The following is a 21,822-nucleotide window of genomic DNA, read 5'->3' on the forward strand; positions in this document are numbered from 1 at the left end:
TAGTGTACTCGATATTTTAGCTGCGCGACCCATACTTGTATGAGCTATTTACATTTTTATCTTTTGCACTCGCTTCCTATACATTTATCAACTTCTATTTTGGTGGACGTCGATAACTGGCGATTGACTGTTTTGCTAGTTAGTTATTTTGGTGGTCGATCTACTTACCACTAGTGCTCAAAGCCGAGAAGGTGATGAAGTCCCTCAGACCAGGGGTGGCTGTCGCCGTGATAAACAGGCTCACCACTACATTCAGCGTCTGTCCTGGCTGTATTGTGTCTCTGGAAGGAGAAATGATTGGTTATAAGTTACAGTTAATTACTTCATCAATTATAACTTATTCTAATCACTTCTTTAGCTTTAAACAGTGCCGTATTTCACGTATTCCACTTTAAGCACCCGTTCAAATAAAACGTGCTCGAATAGCACCTTGCCTATTCCACTTAGAGCACCTATCGATATTTTGGGCAGGTGCTCTAATTGGAATTAAATTTATTTTTAACACGTATTCCATCGTTCAACACAGCACTGTCACAGGCCACAGCAACCTAGTGCTGACTGCTAATTTTGTTAGACAGGACGTTGCCCACTTCTCCGTGGAAGTCGTAAAAAGCGACTTAAAAACATGCGAAAATCAGGCCACCCCAACCAGTCTGGCCAACGTGAGGAGTAAGCCAACTCCTCCATTTACCTCTATTAAATTAGAGAGGGTCGTGGACACTAAATGACCTGAAAGCAAGTGTGGTTTTGTTCCCCAGTCGACGAAGCACATGATGTCGTGCCCTGCGTGCCCAAATAATTGCACGCAGGAAAATTTTATGAAGGCTACTGATAACGCCACTCTTGTGGCGGAGTTTTGGGCTGACGCTGTGTAGGTTTGTTGTCGACACGACAAGAAGAAGAAGAATGACCTGATGATGATGATCAAATAAACTTACTGTAAAGGAGAGATGCCCCTCAGGAATCTTTGCTCTCCAACAGCCCTGAATCGGAAGCTGACGGACTGGTCCCTGTAGTTGGTCACCTCGAAGTGGAGCTGGAAGAATTGGCACTTTTTAACAACCATAAAAACATCGTTGACTTAAGTTCTTTATCGCCATTTTATACCATTTGTCGCAAAATTGTGTCTTTCTATGTCTGTCTTCTATCTTTTAAAAAGGTAAAAAAGTTACGTCAGGAATTCTAATAGCTTCATCTTAACAATTTAACATTCAGGAAATAAGTACAATTAGGACCTAATATGATTACCTGTAGGTTATCACCAGGAGCGCCGTACAGTCTGGAGCCGAGGCCGATTTGAACCGCTGTTAGTATAGTACCACGTTGGTTGACAACCTGAAACATAAAAGTTTACTTACTGTCTATTTGTCACACAGATCTGGATTAGGCCACATCTGTGATTTGTCAGTTTTGTCACGTTTTCGCGCTTAAGTTTTTAATGGAGACAGAAGAAATATATGTCCCTTATTTTACACAGCGCCATCTAATCTTCAATTAAAGAAGTTGTGATAACCCAACCACGGAAAAACATACTTGTAAAAACACACTCGTAGGACACACGCGGCCCAATACAAAATCTAACCCACGAACTCTGGCTTAGTAGTCCGGTACGAGAACCAGCAGGCCAGGCGGCTGTCATTCTTGAGGGAATCTCTTCCATTCCAAGCCATAACTTCTTCGTCAAAATGTCTATTTACTTACTCTACTACCCTATGGTCTAATAGGCAATCGAGTAGAGCCTATATGCTTACACCGCAAGCTTGGTGGAGCTCTTACCTGTGAAACGGCCCTGTTATATGGTGTAACGCTATCGTTAAACTCCAGCCTCTCATTGTAGATCCTGGAGTTGGCTTCTTCAGCGGCTTCCAGGTCGTTCTTGGAGTCTGGGAACACCAGGGCTGCTGATCTGCCCATCCTGACCTCTGATTGGTGGAGGAGAGGGCCTGCTAGACGGGCGAAGGGTTCTCCTGAAATGGAAAAAGTTATGGGATTAGAAAAACCTTTATTCTAATTTGGCCTTTAAGCGTCGTATTTATCAGTACTGAAGATCGTTATTCCTCTGCTGTGGAATTTTTCTTTAAAAGTGAGTAAGTACTAGCTACGTTATCCTGTGGTACTTGCTTGCTTAAATCTAATTTCATAAAATTCTAGAGTTCAAGTTTTTATTGTAGTGTGGGCAGTTCCAGAAACACTCATTTTTATCTAAAAACAATATTCTACCGTATAATATTCCTTTTTTATTAGGTTATTTTAATATGTCATTTAAAGTCCGTTTCTTTATATCTACAGTTTTGATATCTACGTATCCTATCTAGACGGCACATCAACCTAACTAAACACTACCATCTTATTATGCTGTTGCTGTAGTAGGTGCTAATTTTCCATAAAACTGTCTGATTCTTAGTCTTTCCAATAACAGTAAGCTGAAGCTTACCCTTAGTGTCTCTCCCGACGATCTTGGCATATACCCTCGACCCTTTCACGCTCGGTATCTGCACGTCGGCCACCAGATCCGCCACTGGGCTCTCCATGGTGTGCTCTGGGTCTCTTGTCATTGGGGGGTAGCTGGAAAAGATAGATCAAAACTTAGTTCATTGGTTCCCAAACTAATTTGAGACGCGCCCCTACTTGACCATACAAAAAATTTCGCGCCCCCCCTCCTCCAGTTAAGATTATTTATTGGTCGTATCGAGCAGTCTGGAATGCATTCTCTCAGCGGTCGCAGGTTATTTATACTTAAGTACACAGATGGCCCGCGCCCTCCTTTAAAGGTCTTTGCGCCTCCCCTGGGAAGCACGCCCCCCACTTTGGGAACCATTGACTTAGTTGATAAACAAATTAAGTTAAAAATGCGTAACTTATCTGGGAACAGGCCCCTCTTTACCACTGGGCAATCTGGACGTGCCTAGAGCCCCGCGATCAAGAGGGCCCCTGTCTGCTCTTAAGAAAAACTTTTTCAAGATAATAAGGGCCCCGTTGACCCTGAAGTGCCCAGGGCCTCTAGTAGACGGCCCTGTCTGGGAATCAAACCCTAATTTACCATTGGACCATGGAGAGAAAAACAATGATAACGGTTATCCCTGGGTCAAGGAAAGGATATAAAATACTTTAAGGGCTTTAATGAAATTACCTGTAGGGTAGTTTGGCAAGCTCCAAGCCGTATTCGTCGATCAGAACTGACTCCCGCACGCTGGCTACTGGCCCAGTGATTCTGAACTTCAACATATCTGAAACAAGAATCAAAATTGATTGCTGTCTCTTCTTAGGATTCGCGCGTTCTATCCCCATCTCTCGTCTCACCGCTGCAACTCCTGTGTAGCCAGGATCTACAGCTTGACCGTGTCAAGTTTGTCCCAGGGGAATGTTAAACTGTCATTGGACCCGCAACGAAATTAATCAAAAGACCTGTTAAGATAACCCTCGTAAGCTAAATAATTGCTTGTGTTACGAGTGGGTTCACCACAATAGTCCAGCGGCGGAGTTCGAACTAGCGTTCCTCGGATCTTGAGTCGGCCAGTCCAACACCTTCACCTGTCGCATAAGATATGTGCCTGTATTTTTGGACTATGATAGTAGCTAGTGAAAAGTCATTATAAGTAATTGAGTCCTAATGTAAACATCCTGACTCCTTCCCCCTTCACTTTAAAGGCACTGAATCCAGTAGATTGAGGAGCGTCAGCGATGTTTTCAGCATTTTTAATACTTTCCCGGACAGTAACCCAGACAATAGAAGTTTAATTGTTATGACGGCTATAGCAGTTCACTGTCCAGGAAAGTGTTAAGAATACATTTTCTTTGTAGATAAAAAATCGCTATAAGTGTTGTTTTTTGACTAACCGATTGAGTCTCAGACGGCATTAATTAATGTCATAACAATTGATTATCTATTGTGTCTAGATTCGCGGAACTTGAAGGATTAATTTCCTCATCCAAAATAAGTTCATTGAAAAAATTTGGCGTGCGGAAAAGACACAAATATTTGCTATATCTCATATCAGTGTTTCTTTACACTTACAACAACTTTATACATTTTGACAAAGAGGCTGAGAAGATGGTGACTGACTTACATAAGCTGCATCTTTTCAGCTGTAGCCTGTAGCCAGTGGCCACTAGCCCACATTATTGTCCCAAAAGCAGACGGTAGGATTTAATAGTTGCATAAGAAAATGACTCAAAAAGATTCTCCTATCTTAATCGCTCTTATAAGATTTTCCGAATGAGTGAAAGAGATATTACGAATGCGGAAAACGGCATTTAGTAAATAGGAAACATGACGTGTGTGCCAGGGATCAGGGTTCATAGTTTATCAAGTCGATACTATGATAAAGACAACAACAATTCTGGGAATAATCTATACTTATAATAAATCTGTAGAGAGGTCAATTCTGTACATGAAATATATTTTCAAAATAACTATCAGGGGGTGATTAGAGATCGATACTGATGCCAAAAATGCAATCAGTAAAATTTTTGTCTGTCTGTCCGTCTGTATGTTCCTTATAGAAACAAAACTACTGGACGGATTTTAACGAAACTTGGTACAATTATTCTTCGTACTCCTGGGCAGGTTATAGTATACTTCGGAATACCCACGGGAACGGGAATTAGCGGGAAAATCCTTTTGTATGAAAAATCTAAACCACTTAAGTTAGACGCTTGAAATTTGGCATGCAGGTATCTTAGTAAACTTAAAGCTTAGTTACAATAGGATATTGCAAAATTCCCACGGGAACGGGAATTAGGGGGAAAATCCTTTTGTATGAAAAATCTAAACCGCTTATGTTAGACGCTTGAAATTTGGTATGCAGGTATCTTAGTAAATTTAAAGCTTAGTTACAACAGGATATTGCAAAATTCCCACGGGAACGGGAGTTAGAGGGAAAAAACATTTGAATGAAAAAATCTAAACCGCGTAAGATTGATGAAGGGGGTAAAACGGGATCCACGCGTACAAAGTCGCGGGCGGTAGTATTAAATATTATTAGATCCCGCCTCTGTGAAGATGAGAAGATAAGCCATCTTCAATGGCTGATAAGAACTAAGGTTATAAGGTCTCAGACGTCAGATGCAATGAACTGTCATAGACCACCAACCTTAATGATATGATAATTATTATTATAATGTAGAACCTGGCTGTATAGCAGGGTTGAAAAAATCATGTTTTTTTATTTTAATAAAAAAACAGAATTATCAAAAAAAATATTAGGTTTTCCAATCATTTGCAATACCTAAGTGGTGTCCGTTTCCGTTATTAAAATACGACTATCTTTTTTTACAAGAATCAACTTTCATATTTCGCAAAAATGTTTGTATAGAAAAATTACATTTTTCAAATTCTCCATACAAAGAGGGTCATACAATAACCCCCATTCTTAGCTAATTTTAGACAGTCAGCTGTTCCCCTGGCTGAACAAACTACTAACATTTTTTTTCTATGAAGATTTATGATATTGATTCAGAAGTCTAAATAAATATTATGATTAGTGTTTTAATCACGTTATTATCAACATAGTGTCACAAAATATAACAGAAGGTAAACTCATGTATGTACCTCGCTTTGCATACCTCTCTCGCTCGCACGCTCGGCCGTCGCGCTAGGGTTGTCTTGTCATGTGTTGCGTTTATTTCGTTATGATAGAAAAATGTTTCTCTTAATACTATGCAAGAAAGACAATAACAGATATCCACGTATACTTATTTATATTTAGTACGTTATTATAGTAATAGTTTGCAAACAAATACACGAGAAGGAAGTAGTATGTAGTTGAGTGGTTGACACTATTATCCAACTAATATTACCTATAAATGCGAAAGTTTGGATGTCTGGATGTTTGTTGCTCTTTCACGCAAAAACTACTGAACGGATTTTGATGTAACTTTACAGTATTATTGTTTATAACCCAGAATAACATAAGGCTATAATTTATGACGATCTGTGACAAACTGAATTTCACGCGGGTGAAGCCGCGGGCAAAAGCTAGTTATCCAATAATTCATAAAACCTCTCTAAAACAGTTCGATATTCCTAATAATTGAGTTGGCTTTCAATTTCAATTGAAATTCAAATAAATAACTTAAATACTTACCTCCCCGAATCAACTGGTAATTTAAAAAATGAAAATTCGGTATTTAATGATGAGTTTAAGCAACCAAATACCGAACAATTTTAATACGACTTTTTCTGTTCACTCATTTTCGTCAATTTCGCAAAACAAAATAATATCACAGGCGGTTGACCGGCGCGTGACTCAAGCGAACCACAGCGAACGTGTGGCGAACGTCTGTCGCGCTCGCGCCACGTCGCGCTCGCATTCGTCCAAGACAGTCTTGCTAGAGCGATGTCTATGTGTGCGTGGCTCGAGCGCGTTTAGTATGGAGTTTGTCTTCTGTTATATTTTGTGATAGTGTGTTTCATTTGTGATAGTACACTATTTTATGGCGTAAAGACTGTCATCCAGTTATAGCATAGCTTGTCTGAGAGTTACGCCCGTATTCACAAACATCACTATGAGGTCTCACAGTGCGCGTGGACCCACAGGGTGACAGGAATCAATCACAGAGATCTATTCAACTCTGTGCGTTCGATTTGCTGCTTCACTTAAGCAAGTATCGTTCGTGAATACGGGTGTTACTTTAGAATTCTGTGTTGGGTAGTGGAACCAATGTGTGGTTTTAGTTATTAATTTGTTTTTTTTTATGACTTGAATGTACATTTTGTTTTTTTTTTGTTCAAAAATCTTCTTTAAAAAGTCTTTTGATATCCCTAACTTGATTTTTGACAAAACCTCCGCCATTGCTAGGTCAAATCTAATTCTATTTATTTATAGTTAATATTTACTAAAATTGATTCAGTTTTATAGGTGTGAGAATGTAACAAACTAACAGTGTCTTCCGTATCTTAATTTTATTTAGTCCAGCATATAATTTTTTTGTAAAATAGCACATATTACAACCACTTTAAATGCCACATAACACATTGCATTTGTCCAAACTGTATTTGGAAGTCCGATTGAAGTCCGTCCATTACTCATAGCAAGCAGTAGCATCGCTTGCTTTGGACTTTGACCCAAGATTATGATATAGTTAAACAAATGACGAATACCCGATAAACCATGTAACCTATATGATAGTACCAACTTAGTTCCTCGTGTGTTTTGTTTGAACGCACTCGTGCGATCGTATTTTGTTATTTTGTAGCGGCATTTGTTTTTTTTACAAACGTGACTTCGTTGTTGCCACTTCGGGAGTCAGTTTTTTGTGTTTTGTCGAGTGTTTTGTTTAAAAAAAAAGTATTGACGGACGTTATTCGATTTGATTGTGTTTTTTTTGTTTTTGGCAGTGTTTATTGTTGAGGATGTTGGTTATTTGTGAAAAAAATTATAAATCTAACAAAAATCGGTTATTATAAGTAATTTTTTAAGAAAAAATACAAATGAGTATAAAAATGTCACAAAAGAAAAAGAAACATATTTTTTCTAACTTGCTCCACAAGAGTCATGATTACAGCAGTGATTTGCCTTTGTCGTGTTTTTTTTTAAACGTTTCCTCCACTTCTCACACAATGTGCACAGTTTTCAACACGCATATATTGAAAAATAGCATTTATCACAACTACTTAAAACATATAATATAGTTTAGCTCTACTTGCCGGTCTGTATGGAGGTATTAACGCTTACAAAAGTGTTCTCGTAAAAAAACCAGTTATGATGTCACGTTCGGTCGAGTTTGGTTCGACATTTAAAATTACAAGCGATGTTCGATCGAGATTGTGTAGGCATTCGGCGGTTGTGTCCTTGACCCAGAAAAAGTGCGTCGGCATTTTGGCGCGAAGTGCGCTGTCAACTTGACGTCTAAAGGTTATTTTTTTTATTTTTTACTCTTTGGTGTTTGCATGCGCTTTTAATGCTTTGGATTCTGTGATGTTCCCTATTTTTGATTATACTTTTTTTTTTTACCACGAATAAGAATAAATCATGTTTTAAAACTTATTTTGTAGTAAAGAACGCTCTAAAACTACGTGTTGCTTAAAAATTTTACAGGATCTCAGTATTTTATTTTGATGCTATAAAAATGTAGGGATGCATCAGAATCCTTCCAGCATTTTGCATGTGTGATGGACTTACAAACCTATTAATTTTTTTAACTGTTTTGTTTTGTAATAACATTAGTAATAGAATTTACTGTTTTGACTTGCTACTAAAACTGTTTCGTAATTTAACTCTTTTTCTTGTGCAAAATTAAATTTTAGGCTTCTTTACGTATTTTAACATCCTGTATATTATTGTGTATGACCTTTATAATGTCGGTAAATGCTTTAAAATTTTCCTTGTTTAGTTTTTATGGAGTTATAAATAGATCAAGAAGGTTTGATTGCTCTATTTTTATGACTACAGGAAATTGGGTAATTGCTTTCAAATGACCCATATTTTAAGTATTTTATAGGCCAACAAGCTTTTACCCGTGGCTTCGCCCGCGTGAATTTATCACAGAAAGACTTAAATAGTGAGAATTTCCAACACCTGGCATACAAACTATTATTCTTGACAAATTATAAACCTAAACCTTCCTCATGAATCACTGTATCTATCAGTAAAAAATATATTAAAATCCGTTCAGTAGTTTTCGAGTTTATCGCGAACAGACAGACACACGGCGAATGACTTCGTTTTGTATGTAGTTTAACAAAATTGCCAGTTTTTATTGAAGCTGATATTTCTATCGGAGATGATTGATGTAACTAAAATATTTGATAGTTTTTATACCCATAAAGCAAGTTCAAATGTTAAATTTTTGTTCCTTATCACAACGCAATAGAGTCCAAAATAATATGCTAATTACCTACGAGTATATTTCTAGATAAGTTTTTGTGTCTGGACAACCATGAATGTTTGTACAGTCAGCGTCAAATAGTTCGTGACACCCAAAGTAGCCAGAAAGTTCGAAACACGTCTTTGTTACGTTGAAATAAGGTTGTGCTGTCAACTTTTTGGCCACTTTGGGTGTCACAAACTATTTGACGCTGACTGTACAGTACTATCAACTACATTTTTAGTGCAAAATCGATTCTATTACAATTGCATAAGAAGCGGGTGTTTACCTTTATTTGCTGTATGTTTTTTCGAGTTTTTTGCATGTTTTTGGCGCTGCGAATTGACAGTCAATATTTGGATGGACATTCCCAATGCTTTGGAGTTTTTTTGGGAGTTTTGTTGTATTTTTTTTATTTTCCTTGATTACGGATTTGCGAATGCTAACAAGTATGGTTTGATTAGTCTTTATGTTGAATTTTGTTTGAACTTGTTGACTTGCTAAAATAAGTTATTAAGTTTGAGTTGCACCACCTTATTTTAACCGTAGCAATAACAATAACCGGTGTTTTTTGTATTGAGCTTGACAGATTTTTGACACTTGTCAAAGTTAAAGTAGATGGTGGTGCAACTCAGCCTAAGTGTAAAAAGCTCAAAATGCTTAAAACCGAATCGGGTTCTGCATTTTTTGAACATTCAAATCACTCAAACCACAGTAACCTAAATACCTACTACTTTTCTTAGATTATTTTTAGTTCCTGTGATATATTTTTTAACTTTCCTGGTAAAAGGGATTTTACTTAAAAAATCCTAACCTAACCCATGAAATTATGAAAAATTCACGACAGAACGAAATCAAAACAGACAAAACTGTAAAATTTTAAATAGTCTCTTTGTAGTTGTAATAATAAGTGCTATAATAGCACAAAAAATATATTCTGACGTGGTGTTGCCTGTGCTGTAACATGTCAGAAAATGACAAATCATCACAGAGGAGTTTGAACTTTATTGCCTTGTGTATAAGTGAAAATTGCTTGATGGGTTTTTTGAATTTTTGGTACATATATTAGCAGTTAGTCCGTCTACAATCTACATGATGAATCGATGATTGATTCAATAATAATAGCGAGGTTTTTATTATACATAACTGTTTTGCGAGACTAGCCGGCTCGGCGCGAGTTTTTTCGGTAAATCGATTATAATGTGTCGAATTATCGATACAATCTGTCTTGCTCACTCTTGGTGCTGTAAAGATAGACAAACGGATCCTTGTTCGTGCTTCTGCAGTGGACACTAAATGTCCTGATGATGATGTTTATGGTGAATTTTTCCCCTATTTGAAATACATTCAGAAAACTGAGCCCTTCTCTTCGTAATTTATTCGTTCTTCAAAAAACCGAATTTTTGGAAAATACCGGATTCGTCCAGCAATTCTTAAGTTTGGCGCTTAGCAACGTAATTAAGCTACATACTCGTATTAATAATTAATTTAGATAAGTATATTACTTTCATGTGATAAGAAAAAGGTCTTTGAACTGCGTATTAGTTTTTTATACATAGTTTCAAAAGATTTACACCTTTATTGTAAGAAACTAGTATATTTTCACACGGAAGTCGTTCTTTCCATGGTCAGACCATGGGTTTTTTGATGTTAAGATTTTAAGGATAACATGAGCTGGTTTTTAGTGAATTTAAGTACCTTTCCGGGAAGTTACATGAATTAGATTCTTCATCTCTAATGGTCCGTGCCAAACTGCCAAATAATTATGGCATACAAATTCCCAACCGAATTGAGAACTTGCTCCTTTTGTTGAAGTCGGTTAAAAATTAAAACTTTAATCGTCAAAAATTGGGATAAACGAAAGCATATCGACATTCAGTTTAAGAAAGGTCCTTGACGGTAGTGTTGAAGAGCCTGTACCGGAATTCCCGTTCGATGGACGGACGACGTAACAAAAGTTAACTAAACCTGCGGGGATGCTGCATAAACCGTTTTTTTTTAAGTTCAGCTGTGGATTCAAATACTTCGACTTGGCAAAAAGATTTGAAGAGATTTTCGTGTTAGCTTGTTAAAAATTTAAGGTTACATAAAAAAGAAGCTTTCCTTATTGGAACTGCCATAGGGTTAGGGTTGCTAAGAAAATGTCTTCAGAAAGTCCAAAAAGTACCTTATTCGCACAGCTATAGAGTTGAAAATACTCACCAGGCCGATCTGTCTCCTCGACGCCAAAATGCAGTTGCGCGCGCGCACCCACACAAAGACGGTAGTCGCAAGTGTCGCAGCGCACGCTCAGGTGCCATGTACCCACCATCGCTGCGTCGGAGGCCACTGGCGTCGCTGGTATCACTGATAGTCTGGTGGGAGAAGGATATGAGTATGAGTTATTGAAGGGCCTGGATGCGGGCAGCGGAGGACCGGTCGTTATGGAAATACTTGCTGAAACGAACAATGAGTTATTGGCGAAAGGAAGTCAGGAGTTCTACTTGCATTTGGGGCATACAACTGGCCCTTGGTGTGACCTGTAGTCTGGTGGGAGCAGGATATGAGTATGAGTTATTGCTTATTGGTGAAAGAAGGCAGGAGTTCTACTTGCATTTGGGGCATACAACTGGCCCTTGGTGTGACCTGCAATACTTGTTCTATGACCTACTTATGGATCTGGCACTGGTGGAAACTGGACTATAGTGCTACTTGAATCGCGGTATGGGAAAATAGGCACGAACATTAATATAGTCAGCGTGGGAAGGGTTGCGACCAAAATCTGTATAATTTTTACATTTGTTAAAGCTTTTAGTTAAGTATCTTTATTTTCTTTCCCTCTCTGCTCGATGAATCGACGACTTCAATAAGAGAATTGAAAGAAAAAAGGGAAATCTGTTTTCTACAGTGCAGTGGTATAGATCGTTTCATCCACGAAGACGCGCCCCACCATTCTTCCGCTAATGTTTGAGTGTTATCGATACACGCTAAATCATCCATGAGTGCACACGCACACTACAATAATGACGCTCGGATTGCTCGGATCTAACTCCCCGCACCCCGCGCTTCCCTCGACCAAAAATTGGTGGGGCGCGTCTTCATGGATGAAATGATATATACTAGCTGGACTTCCACTGAACTTAAAATGATGTAGTAATATTCAAATACTCACATGTCCTCCTCCAAGTTGACTCCGGGGAAGACCAGGAGAACGTCTCTGGGCATCAGGCCTTCAGTCTTGGAGGCAGGGGAAAAGGCGCTGACCGATGATATGTTGTAGAGGTCGATTTGAGGAGCTGTAAGACGAATCGTGTTAGGGAAATGACTCTAGTGTGTTCACACGACAGTCCAGTTTTGCGTGAGAAAGGGCCCTTGTATTCCTTTGCTTCTAAGGGTTTCCCGTCTCAGTCTATACAATCTTAGTAATCGAATGCTGGTTTTCTATAATCAATCTCAAATCTCAATCCAAATCTGTCCGTCAACTGTCAAATTTAGATTGGTTTTTGGTCTAAATATCCTCGGTTTTCGATGTTTTCACATTTTTATTCTGTTTATAAGTGTAATAGCATCGAAAATTGTGGATATTTGATCGAAAAAAGATTTTGATTTGACAGTTGAAGGACGGATTTGGATAAGGATTGATTATAGAAAACGGGAATTAGAAGCATAAGTACTCAGAGTGAGTAGTACAGGTTTTTGGAAATCAGCTTCCACTTTGACTCCATAAAATACCACAGTGTTTCGCGTGATTTCATTGGTTTTTCAGAATACCTCTTTTGAATCTGACAGGGTTTTCTATATTGTAGGTATCAAGCATGATTAAGAAAATTACACCAGATTACTGACGCTTTTGAATTGCGGAAAATCATTTTTAATGTGACAGTTAAATAACAGCAGTGTATGGTCATTATCATTTGCAATGATTTGGTGATTGCGAGTCATTTGTGAGCTTCCTACGGCGTAGTGGATGATTGTGGAAATGATAGGTATTATTTCTGTTGGAATATCTAAGTAAATAGAGTGATTTAATATCAATAGAAACTTAAAAAAAACTAACTTATATCTAAATGAAAGAAAAAGTATGCATTTTCGATAGGCTGTAGTTAATTTGAATTACCTCTAGTGCTTTAGAACTACGTGAAAAAAGTTACCACCTCTATAACACAGTATTTATTGATTTATCTACTGTGTCTATAATCTGTGGGTAAACACTAAAGGGGTAAGGAGGAGGTACAAACTCAGCGATGGACGAATGTCCAAATTAGGACAACAGCTCCTGGCTCCGTTTCATTGGCTCCGGAGGACACTGTCGGGTTTTAGTTGGTAGGCCCTCCTGCCCACCTGGCAGGGAGAACCTCACATAATCCACCGGACTATTGGGTATATTTAACGCATTTCTTGTTAAAAAAGAGGGTTCAAACTCACCGTCATTAGGAGGGTACAGCACCGCGTGCTCCACAGCTCCCTCTATGTACACTCTGAGTGCCGTCACTCCGTTGTCCACCGGCACTCCGAGCGATATCGCTTCGCCGCCCCCTCGCCTTACCAGTAACGTCTGCAAATGGGATGGAGTTAAACGAAGGAAATGGTCTTCCTATCTCAACATTATGTGTTCCTGGGGCGACATGGCATATCAGGGGCTAAAGCCCCCCTGAAAAGAACCTAGATACGCCAATGTTAAGGCCCCGGAAAGCTATTAATAGTAGGCATCTTGGGCAATGTAGAAGCACTGTAAACTACCTAAATTTGACCCTGTACTCGTAGAGTCTCGGTTGTCGTTATTACGATTCATTCATTAATTTCATACATTATAAAAACACATGGCTTTATTCTAGATTCCCCTTTCTTCAACGTGTACCCGAATTGTGTAAAAGTTAGTGTTCCAACTTCAATTCTACTAAGAACTGGTAAAAACCAACTACCCAGTGCAATAGTCGTTTTGCCGACATACTTCTCTCTCTTTTTTTTTCTAATTCTAAGGCCAAACCAACTTTCAATTAATTTATGATACTAAAATACATAAATGAGATCTTCACCTCAAACTTCTCGTCATCCATGTGGGAATTGACGCGTCCATGCCTCGTCTGCACCATGGAGTCCATGGGGTCCCATTCTTGAAGCTCCGCTTCTGATGCCAGGTTACTTGAGGTCTCCATGTCCTGGGATACAAAGTGAAATAGCATTATGACCTTTTACATTCGTGGGTTACCTAAATGGATGCTGTAAGACGGGACTATTCCCACCTCTCGTTCCCACAGCTGCAACTCCTGTGTAGCCAGGATTTACAGCTTGACCGCTAATAAAAACCAACCGGTGTGGGTCATGTTCTCAGATCATAGAAAGAGAATAGATATGAAGTCGCGCGTAACTACAACGAGAACCAGTGTCCCCACATTTCCCCCACCACAGCTCCCACACACACATTCAACTGTGTAAAAACAAAGCGACTGAGAGTCTACGACAACATGTGCAACCGGCTTAAAAGTGCTGTGATTGGCCAGAAGGCGTGCCTTATGGCCAATCAATGGCCGCGTGACGTGCCGCACACTTTGAAAAAAGCAATTAGAGAGAAGAAAGATAAAATGGAGTCGATAAGATATCGATACTTTAAATCCTGGGGGCAAGGCTCGAAATTGGTTTAAAAAATGCTTGTATGAAAACCTTTTTATTATTATACGTTATTATTATGTTCTTTAACGATTTTTGCATAAAGGAGTCAGTTCCATTTTGTATGGACGAAAAACTCAGAATCAATTATTGGGACTAAATGAAGTTACCTTATATTAATTTACCCCAACCAAAGCTCAATGTCGTTATCGATGGAGTATAGAAGTTATAGACTGACAAAGTTTGTATGAAAAGTCATGGGCTTAACCCATGACTTTTAGGTACTTGCGATTTTTACCAGTATTTACAATATTGGTAATATAATTATTATTTACTTTAATAATAATAACAGGATCACTGTAATTATTATTAACTACTATCGCGCATTAACTTTTTAATTATGGCGAAATTCGTACCGCCTATGTTTATCAAAAATAATGCCTATATTAGGCTTTCAACTAGCTCTTATAGTAATTACATAGTTGACAGTTACTAATCCCTTCTACTATTGTTATTGTTTTTGTAAAAACTTAAAAATCGCAAGCAACTCATGATTTTTTCATTCAAAATTAGAAAATAGAAAATAATAATTTATAATATACTTCTATTTATCGATAATAGGAAACCGTATTAGAACACGAGCCCTGCACTATGTTACGACCGGCACATGCGGCCGTACTGTGTATTTTCACGCGTCAGTGGATATCGGAAGAAATAAAATACATTGCGCAGTAGTTACGCATGACATAAAGTGGTTGCTAACTAAATCGTCAATGTACAACGTGTTTGAATTTTTATCACCACTAATTTCGATATCGCAGTAAATGTCACGGCCACTGAATTCGTTCGTAAAATTTTTTAGTTTTTTTTATTTATAAGCAAAATACCAATGGATTTGCAATACTTACATGTGGTAAATGACTTCATTGTTCCTGTAGTTCTTCGTTTCACTTATGTTATTGCACGTTACGACGCATTATCCAACAATATCGGAGAACATTTCCGCAGTACGACTGAATCGCGACTAACCTAGCGTCGCGGGCGATGTTCGTTTCTGGGCATATCGCGGAGACACGCGCCACGCCCCCGTTTCACATCTATTCCCTTCTATGATCTGAGGTCATGTTTGTCACTCGAATCATTTCCTGGATGTCGTATAAGGCGACTAAAGGACAAGTATGCGAGCATCAGGCCTCCCCAACCCGTCTGGCCAGCGTGGAGAGTGTAGGACAAATCCTCCATTTCCCTCTGGTAAATTAGAGGGTCGTGCTCCTGCAGTGGAGACTAAATGACCTGATGATGATGACTTTGTTAGATTTTACCTTGGACCTTCATTCGTTTGATTTTATTTATACACAGGAGTCGCAGTAATAGAAATACTCGTAAATATGGGAATAAATAATCCCGTATAAATCAAGACAGAGTTTCAATATTGCAGCGGCCATGATTTTAAACGGTTATTACTTGGTAATTTTGTATCCATTAAACTTACCACAAAATAAAATATTAAATTTAAAACTAAAGATCAAGGCTAGGTCTGTTTTAGATCTTTAATTGGATGAGTTTGTTGTGTAAATTAAGACATCGTAATTTATAGCGGTTCTCTAGCAAAATTTACTATCAATTGAAGTTTAAGCTAAGGATTTTTTTAAAGAATTTTAGTCCCGTTTACCCCTAAGCTAACTTACAAGTTGTTCCAAGTGGGCCCACCACAATAGTCGAGGGACGGCGGGATTCGAACCCGCGTTCTTCGGATTTCGATTCGGCTAGTCTGACCCGTGCACCGTTCAGCTATCGTGGCTTCAAAAATATTAATTAATGCACAAAATTTTTACATATTGGATTTCCCATAGAGTTAAGAAGGCGGTTTTGTTCCCCAGTCGATGAGGCACCTGATGTCATGCCTTGAGTGCCCAAGCAACTGCACTCAGGAGGATTTGATGAGTGCTACTGACAACGCCACTCTTGTGGCGGAGTTTTGGGCTGACACTGTGTAGGTTTATTGTCGACACGAAAAGAAGAAGAAGAGAAGAAGGCTTGGAATCTTTACAAACTAATTTTTCAATTTTGACCCCCATGGAAATCGAATCTCACACTCACCATGACTTGTAAAGAGTACGGAAGCACTTCTCCCTCGGTGTGGAGGGACACGTTCCTCAATTCCTGAAGTTCAGCTTCGGATTCCGTCGAAGGGTGGTTGGGGTCCGTCCAGATGGTGTATACCTGGGGGTAGACAAACATATTTTAACTATAGTTGTTGAAATTCACGAAGGCGAATGAGCTTTAAATGTGTGGTGGCTCGCTACTGTTCATTTTTCAAAAGTTTTGATAGACATTACACTATCGTCAAGTGCATGTACACGTACACACACAAGTAAAGCTCACTCGCGTTCGTGAGTTGCAACTTGCAAGAACTATAAATGGAACTAAAAAAACATGTTATCTTCTTTCCACCGGTAGTCTTATTCGAAAAACTTTAACTAGCTTTTTCCCGCAGTTTCATGCCTGAATTTCGGTCTATCATAGTAAAGAAAACTGTTGCTGGCATGGCTCACTTCCAAATATCTTGTTTTTTCTAGATCTCACGCTATCTCTATCAGTCCAGTGGTTTAAATGTTAAAAGGTAATAGAAGACAAACAATCGGAATTACCTTTGCATTGAAATTAATACTTAAAAAAATTAATTTATCGCGCTATAGTATTAACTATGAAAATAAATAATTTTTGGACATTAATATTTGGGCAAAAAGTGATTTACTGCTATACTCGCATGATCTGCTAATTCGGTACTAAAATTCTCATACTCATGTTAATTATTAAGTTCCATTAACAGTCAATAAACATTAGCAACCTTGACCGTGTGTGTGAAATCCCCCTAAATCTTGAGTTGAAATTCCAAGTACACTGTAAATTTTTTGGTTATTCGTCAGTTCAACTGACTGTGAATGAATTTCCAGCTTTAATTAGTTGTAAAAGAGGACCGGGAAGCGCAGTGTGATGTCCCGTCCGCCCACAAGGTGGACTCATAAAGGTATCAGGAAGGCGCTGGATGCAGGCCGCTACCAACCGGTCAATCTGGAAATCATTCGAGGATTCGTCCTGTGGCTGAAATGACGATGATAAGCCACCAACCAACATACCTTGAGCCTCTTCTCAATCAGAGCCCTCAAAGCCAACGGCAGCCTCTGAGGGTCACCAGCTCCTTTGTCTGTCACCACGAAGAGTGCGCTGTCGTAAGGCACCAGCTTGGCTGCTGATGCCAAAGCTCGCATGGTCCCATCGCCGCTAGCATCTGAGTTCACACCCTGGGAAACAACTTTGATTAGATCTCTTTAAAGCTTTTAAGGTCAGCATATGGCTGGAGAAAATATTCCTACCATAATTTGAACCTTATTAACTTACCATACATAGTAAGGTCGAAGCAATAAAAAAAAGGAAATGCTCTTTTCCTCAGGACAAACATCCTGATCGTGGTGGGTATTGGTGGTTAAGATCATGGCTAAACAGGAGTGGCAGCCGTGGGTAGAGGTCGAGTATTACCGTTTAAACCTCTTTAAGTAATTGTGGGGTGGGGTGCTATATTTGGAAGAATCCCATTTCCTTTGGACCATTAAAATTGCAATCTTAATTTGTCCCTTATCCCATAAAGTAGGTTTTATTTCATACCCTGATGTTCACCCGATTTTTCCCAACAGAACTAGGTTCCCATATCACGTACCACGTCTCGTTCCCATCGCTGCAACTGCTGTACAGATGGAATGGACAGCTTGGATTCCCAATGAAACTCAACCAGTAAAGCTTGAGTAGTCCCGGGCTGTTCCCAGCTGTTTTAGAACGAATTAATCAGAAGAATATGAGAGGTTTTTAGTGTTCTTGAAGTTACCATCTCCCAAATTACTAATAATAACGGGTCTAAAATAATCTAACCGTATGGTACAGTCTGTCCAATATAATTTTAGCAGTCTTGTCACATGCCGTAAATTATGTATGACAAATGTGTTGAAAGGCAGACTTTATTGTTCATTGTTTGCTTATACACTGATTCAGTAGGGTCGCTATCATATAACATATACTCGTATATCTAGTCAAAAACAAACTTAAAACGCAGAGCTAAATTCTTCTATCTCCCGTATTTACGTCTGTGGGACCTGGGGACCCCCATTCCCCTACACCGATTGTTTTTATAGCGGTTTTATCCTTGTGTTGTGGTCCTGGTGCAACAGGACAACCGGTCCAGGGCTGTTCTATGCCACTGCTTAGTCAACTGTTTAAGGACTGCATACGGAGGATCACTGTCAACCTTTACCTAAAGGTGAACCTACTGTATTTTTTTCTATTTGTTGGTATGAAGTATTGTGGACAATCGGACATGAGCCCGACACGCGAAACACGCGAACTATGCATTATATTATAATTAGCATAAGCATGTATAATGTCATTATCTAGCGAATGACGCGCCTTGGATCAATGTCGCGGTGAACTTCAATCATACGTTATAATGAACTGTGTTTGGCGTTGTTTGTGTCCCAAAATGTGTTGTGAACTTTTAAGGTATTATGTGTTGATATTTCGAAGGGTACAGTCAAATCAGACTCGATTTTTTGTTGTAACCAACAGTGTACAGATCCCTACATATGCGGGACTAATTCCACCGCTCTTTTCTATCACTGCTAGACTGCAACTCTTGTATAGTTACGTTAGGATCTAGGGTCTTGCCTGTTCAGATTCTGATGGCAAGGATGTTGTTTGTTGTCCCGAGGTGGTGATAAGGCGAGCTTTATTATGGACGTGTAAACACTCCCTGAAAAGGTTTTCATACCTAATAGCATTGGGACTATTCCCACCTCTCGTTCCCACCGCTGCAACTCCTGTGTAGCCAGGATCTACAGTTTGACCGCCAATGAAAACCCAACCAGTGAAGGTCAAGTTTGTCCCGGGGAAAGGTTAAACTGTCATTAGACCCGCAACGAAATTAATCAGAAGATTCATGAACAACCCTTCGGATAACGCAGGGTTTCTCAAAGTGGGGTCATTCGATGGCTGAGGTTCGCGACAAAAACGTAATGTTTAAATTGTCCAAAATTACTCTTAAAATCTCCTCCATTTGCGACAACAGGGGGTTCGTGGAGTCGAAAGTTAAAGAAACTTTCGGGTAACGGAACCTACATACCTAGTACTTTAGCTGCAGTTTTATCCTATGTTCATCAGGGATAACGTAGGATTCAAATGGCGAGTGAATTTTTCAAATGGGTCCAGTATTTTCAATAGAAACAATCAAATCTTTCCTCTTTATAATATTACTGGTTGATGAACAATTTGATCCTTTGGGTAGAGGAACATGCATACCTGGTATTTGAGCAGCAGCTTCGAAAGAGCCTCCGTGACTGCTCGGTCTCCTCTTCCCGTACTGCTGGGCTGAAGGCTGTGCCTGGAGCGCCAGTTCACACCTGGGGACAAAAAGAATATTAGGTACTCCTTGATTTGAGTGAAAAAAGTTGACTGCGTCAGTTGAGTTAGATTTGATCTCGCTAAAACCACATGGGATCCACGATATGAGGTGCACACAGGGCTTACCAATGCGGTTACCAACTCGGCATGAGGCATACTAAAAAACCAGCGTCGTAGCCTTACCCACCGTGGGCCACGGCATATGCTGTGTGGGGTCCCATTGCGATGGGCATCGCTGTTGCGACAGAGTGGCACTGCTCAGTTCACTTTTTATTTCCTTGTAATATTTATCTGCTATTTTTGTCTTTTTTTCCGTATACCTTCTTTGTCATTAACTAAGTGATGTTCATCGTAATAAATGATTCTTTCTTTCAATGGCTTAACACCTCACCTCGCACATCTGCCGCAATCGGCTCCCTCCAAAGCGAGTCCAAGCGCGCGTCTGCGACTCACTTTGTTAAGTGCCTCCCCATGGAAGGTGCCCCCTGTGAGGTAGCCGCCTTAGAGGCATGCTTCTTGCTTATGCGATCGGCAACTGCTAATGAGTACTCCTTGCAGCACGCGACGACCACCTTTTTCCCTTTTGAGAGCTGCTTCGTTTCAGACAAATGACGTCCACTGCTGGACAAAGGCCTCCCCCAAGATTTTCCATAATGAACGGTCCTGCTTTGAGAGCTGCTTAGGCACAGGGCATTTTCTTTCTGGTCCTTCCAGGTGGTCAGCAGCTCTCCTCAGGGATCTACAGTTCCTCACAAAACACGATACAATGCATTAAAGGCGAAAATCGCATCAAACTCCACCGCCTCTCTCTTAGCAACTCCGAACCCGCGCAACCCGGAATCGCCAGCAATTATGGCCGGTAATGCAATGTCATGACCGCAAGTACCGAGTGTAGGGTTGCCAGTTACCAGGTTGCAATATTTTCTCGTCCGGCCTGTCCGACTTTTTAGGCCTGGTTTCCAAGGCGCAGCGGAGCAGAGAAGTGTTTTGAAAAACCAATCAGATTTCATTATTTCCACTTCTCTTCTCCTCTCCGTCCGTTCCGCTCCGCCTGTGGAAACCGGGCCTTGGGCTTTTTATGTGGCTGCCGCGCCAGTCGAAAGTCGAGCGCACTTGATTTATTAAAACTTTTATTATAAAAACATTTAGGGCTTTTTAAATGCTATGATTACGGGACTGTTACCACCGCTGCAACTCCTCTGTAGCTAGGATCTACAGCTTGACCGCCAATAGCCCAACCAGTGAAGGTCAAGTTTGTACCGGGGGAAAGTTCTGTCAATGGACTCGCAACGAAATTAATTAGAAGAATGTAGGAGTTCGAAGTTAAGGTTCGACTTCCCTCCAGTGCAAAGCGGATGACGGGTGACAAAACAAAGGTTTATTAACCTAAATAAATCTACGATTAGCTATTAATAGAGTTATGTCCGGTTCTTGGGGTAAATGTGCCAAATTAAGCACAGAGTCCAGCTTTTGCGCGCCTTCTTGGCTGGTAGCCTTATGGTCTCGGTCAAGAGGGCGCGCAATTCGCAATCTCATCGTATGATGGTTCCCGCTGAAAACCAGCTTCTCGACATGGCGCTTGCTATGTCGCGAATATAGCTGAGCGGACGCCACTTCAGCATAGTTTATAGTTTAACGTTATAAGTATGTATGTACTGTATTTTTATTTTATTTTTTCTATGCTGAATAAAGTGTTCTTATTCTTTTGTTTTTTCACCTGGCAACCCTACGAGTGACCTTGTCCAAGTGAATGTGCGTTATATAAACTTATAATGTTACGCTCTAATTAGTCTGTGGTTTGCCAGAAAGGTGTTCGCTTCAGAAAAAACGATAGGTTTTAAAAAACACGAAAAAAACCACTTCGACTGTACTTTGTAACGATAGATAATTATTTTGGAAGCATTCGTAAAAAGTCGTGTACGAAATTGCACTATTTGTATGAATTCCTTTAACTCTACCTCTCCTCTGAACAGGAAATGT

General features: G+C 39.6%; 2 protein-coding genes across 2 annotated transcripts in view; one reads left to right on the forward strand and one right to left on the reverse strand.

Annotated features, from left to right (window-relative positions):
* LOC135085479 (uncharacterized) overlaps positions 1-21,822 on the forward strand; it is a 140,616-nt gene that overhangs the window by 7,120 nt on the left and 111,674 nt on the right. The gene's annotated exons all lie outside the window — the stretch shown is intronic.
* The window catches only part of LOC135085478 (uncharacterized), a 78,369-nt gene that overhangs the window by 4,162 nt on the left and 52,385 nt on the right, over positions 1-21,822 (reverse strand). Inside the window, exons 5-17 of the mRNA XM_063980269.1 lie at positions 19,741-19,841; positions 17,535-17,699; positions 16,495-16,617; positions 13,824-13,946; positions 13,213-13,342; positions 11,960-12,083; positions 11,011-11,162; positions 3,131-3,227; positions 2,435-2,565; positions 1,777-1,967; positions 1,249-1,335; positions 939-1,036; positions 169-281 (exon numbers count right to left, since the gene is read on the reverse strand). Coding sequence (XP_063836339.1) covers positions 169-281; positions 939-1,036; positions 1,249-1,335; positions 1,777-1,967; positions 2,435-2,565; positions 3,131-3,227; positions 11,011-11,162; positions 11,960-12,083; positions 13,213-13,342; positions 13,824-13,946; positions 16,495-16,617; positions 17,535-17,699; positions 19,741-19,841 — 1,635 coding nt within the window. The remainder of the gene's footprint in view (positions 1-168; positions 282-938; positions 1,037-1,248; positions 1,336-1,776; positions 1,968-2,434; positions 2,566-3,130; positions 3,228-11,010; positions 11,163-11,959; positions 12,084-13,212; positions 13,343-13,823; positions 13,947-16,494; positions 16,618-17,534; positions 17,700-19,740; positions 19,842-21,822) is intronic.

Source organism: Ostrinia nubilalis, chromosome 28 (assembly GCF_963855985.1).
Source record: "Ostrinia nubilalis chromosome 28, ilOstNubi1.1, whole genome shotgun sequence".
Lineage (NCBI taxonomy): Eukaryota > Metazoa > Arthropoda > Insecta > Lepidoptera > Crambidae > Ostrinia > Ostrinia nubilalis.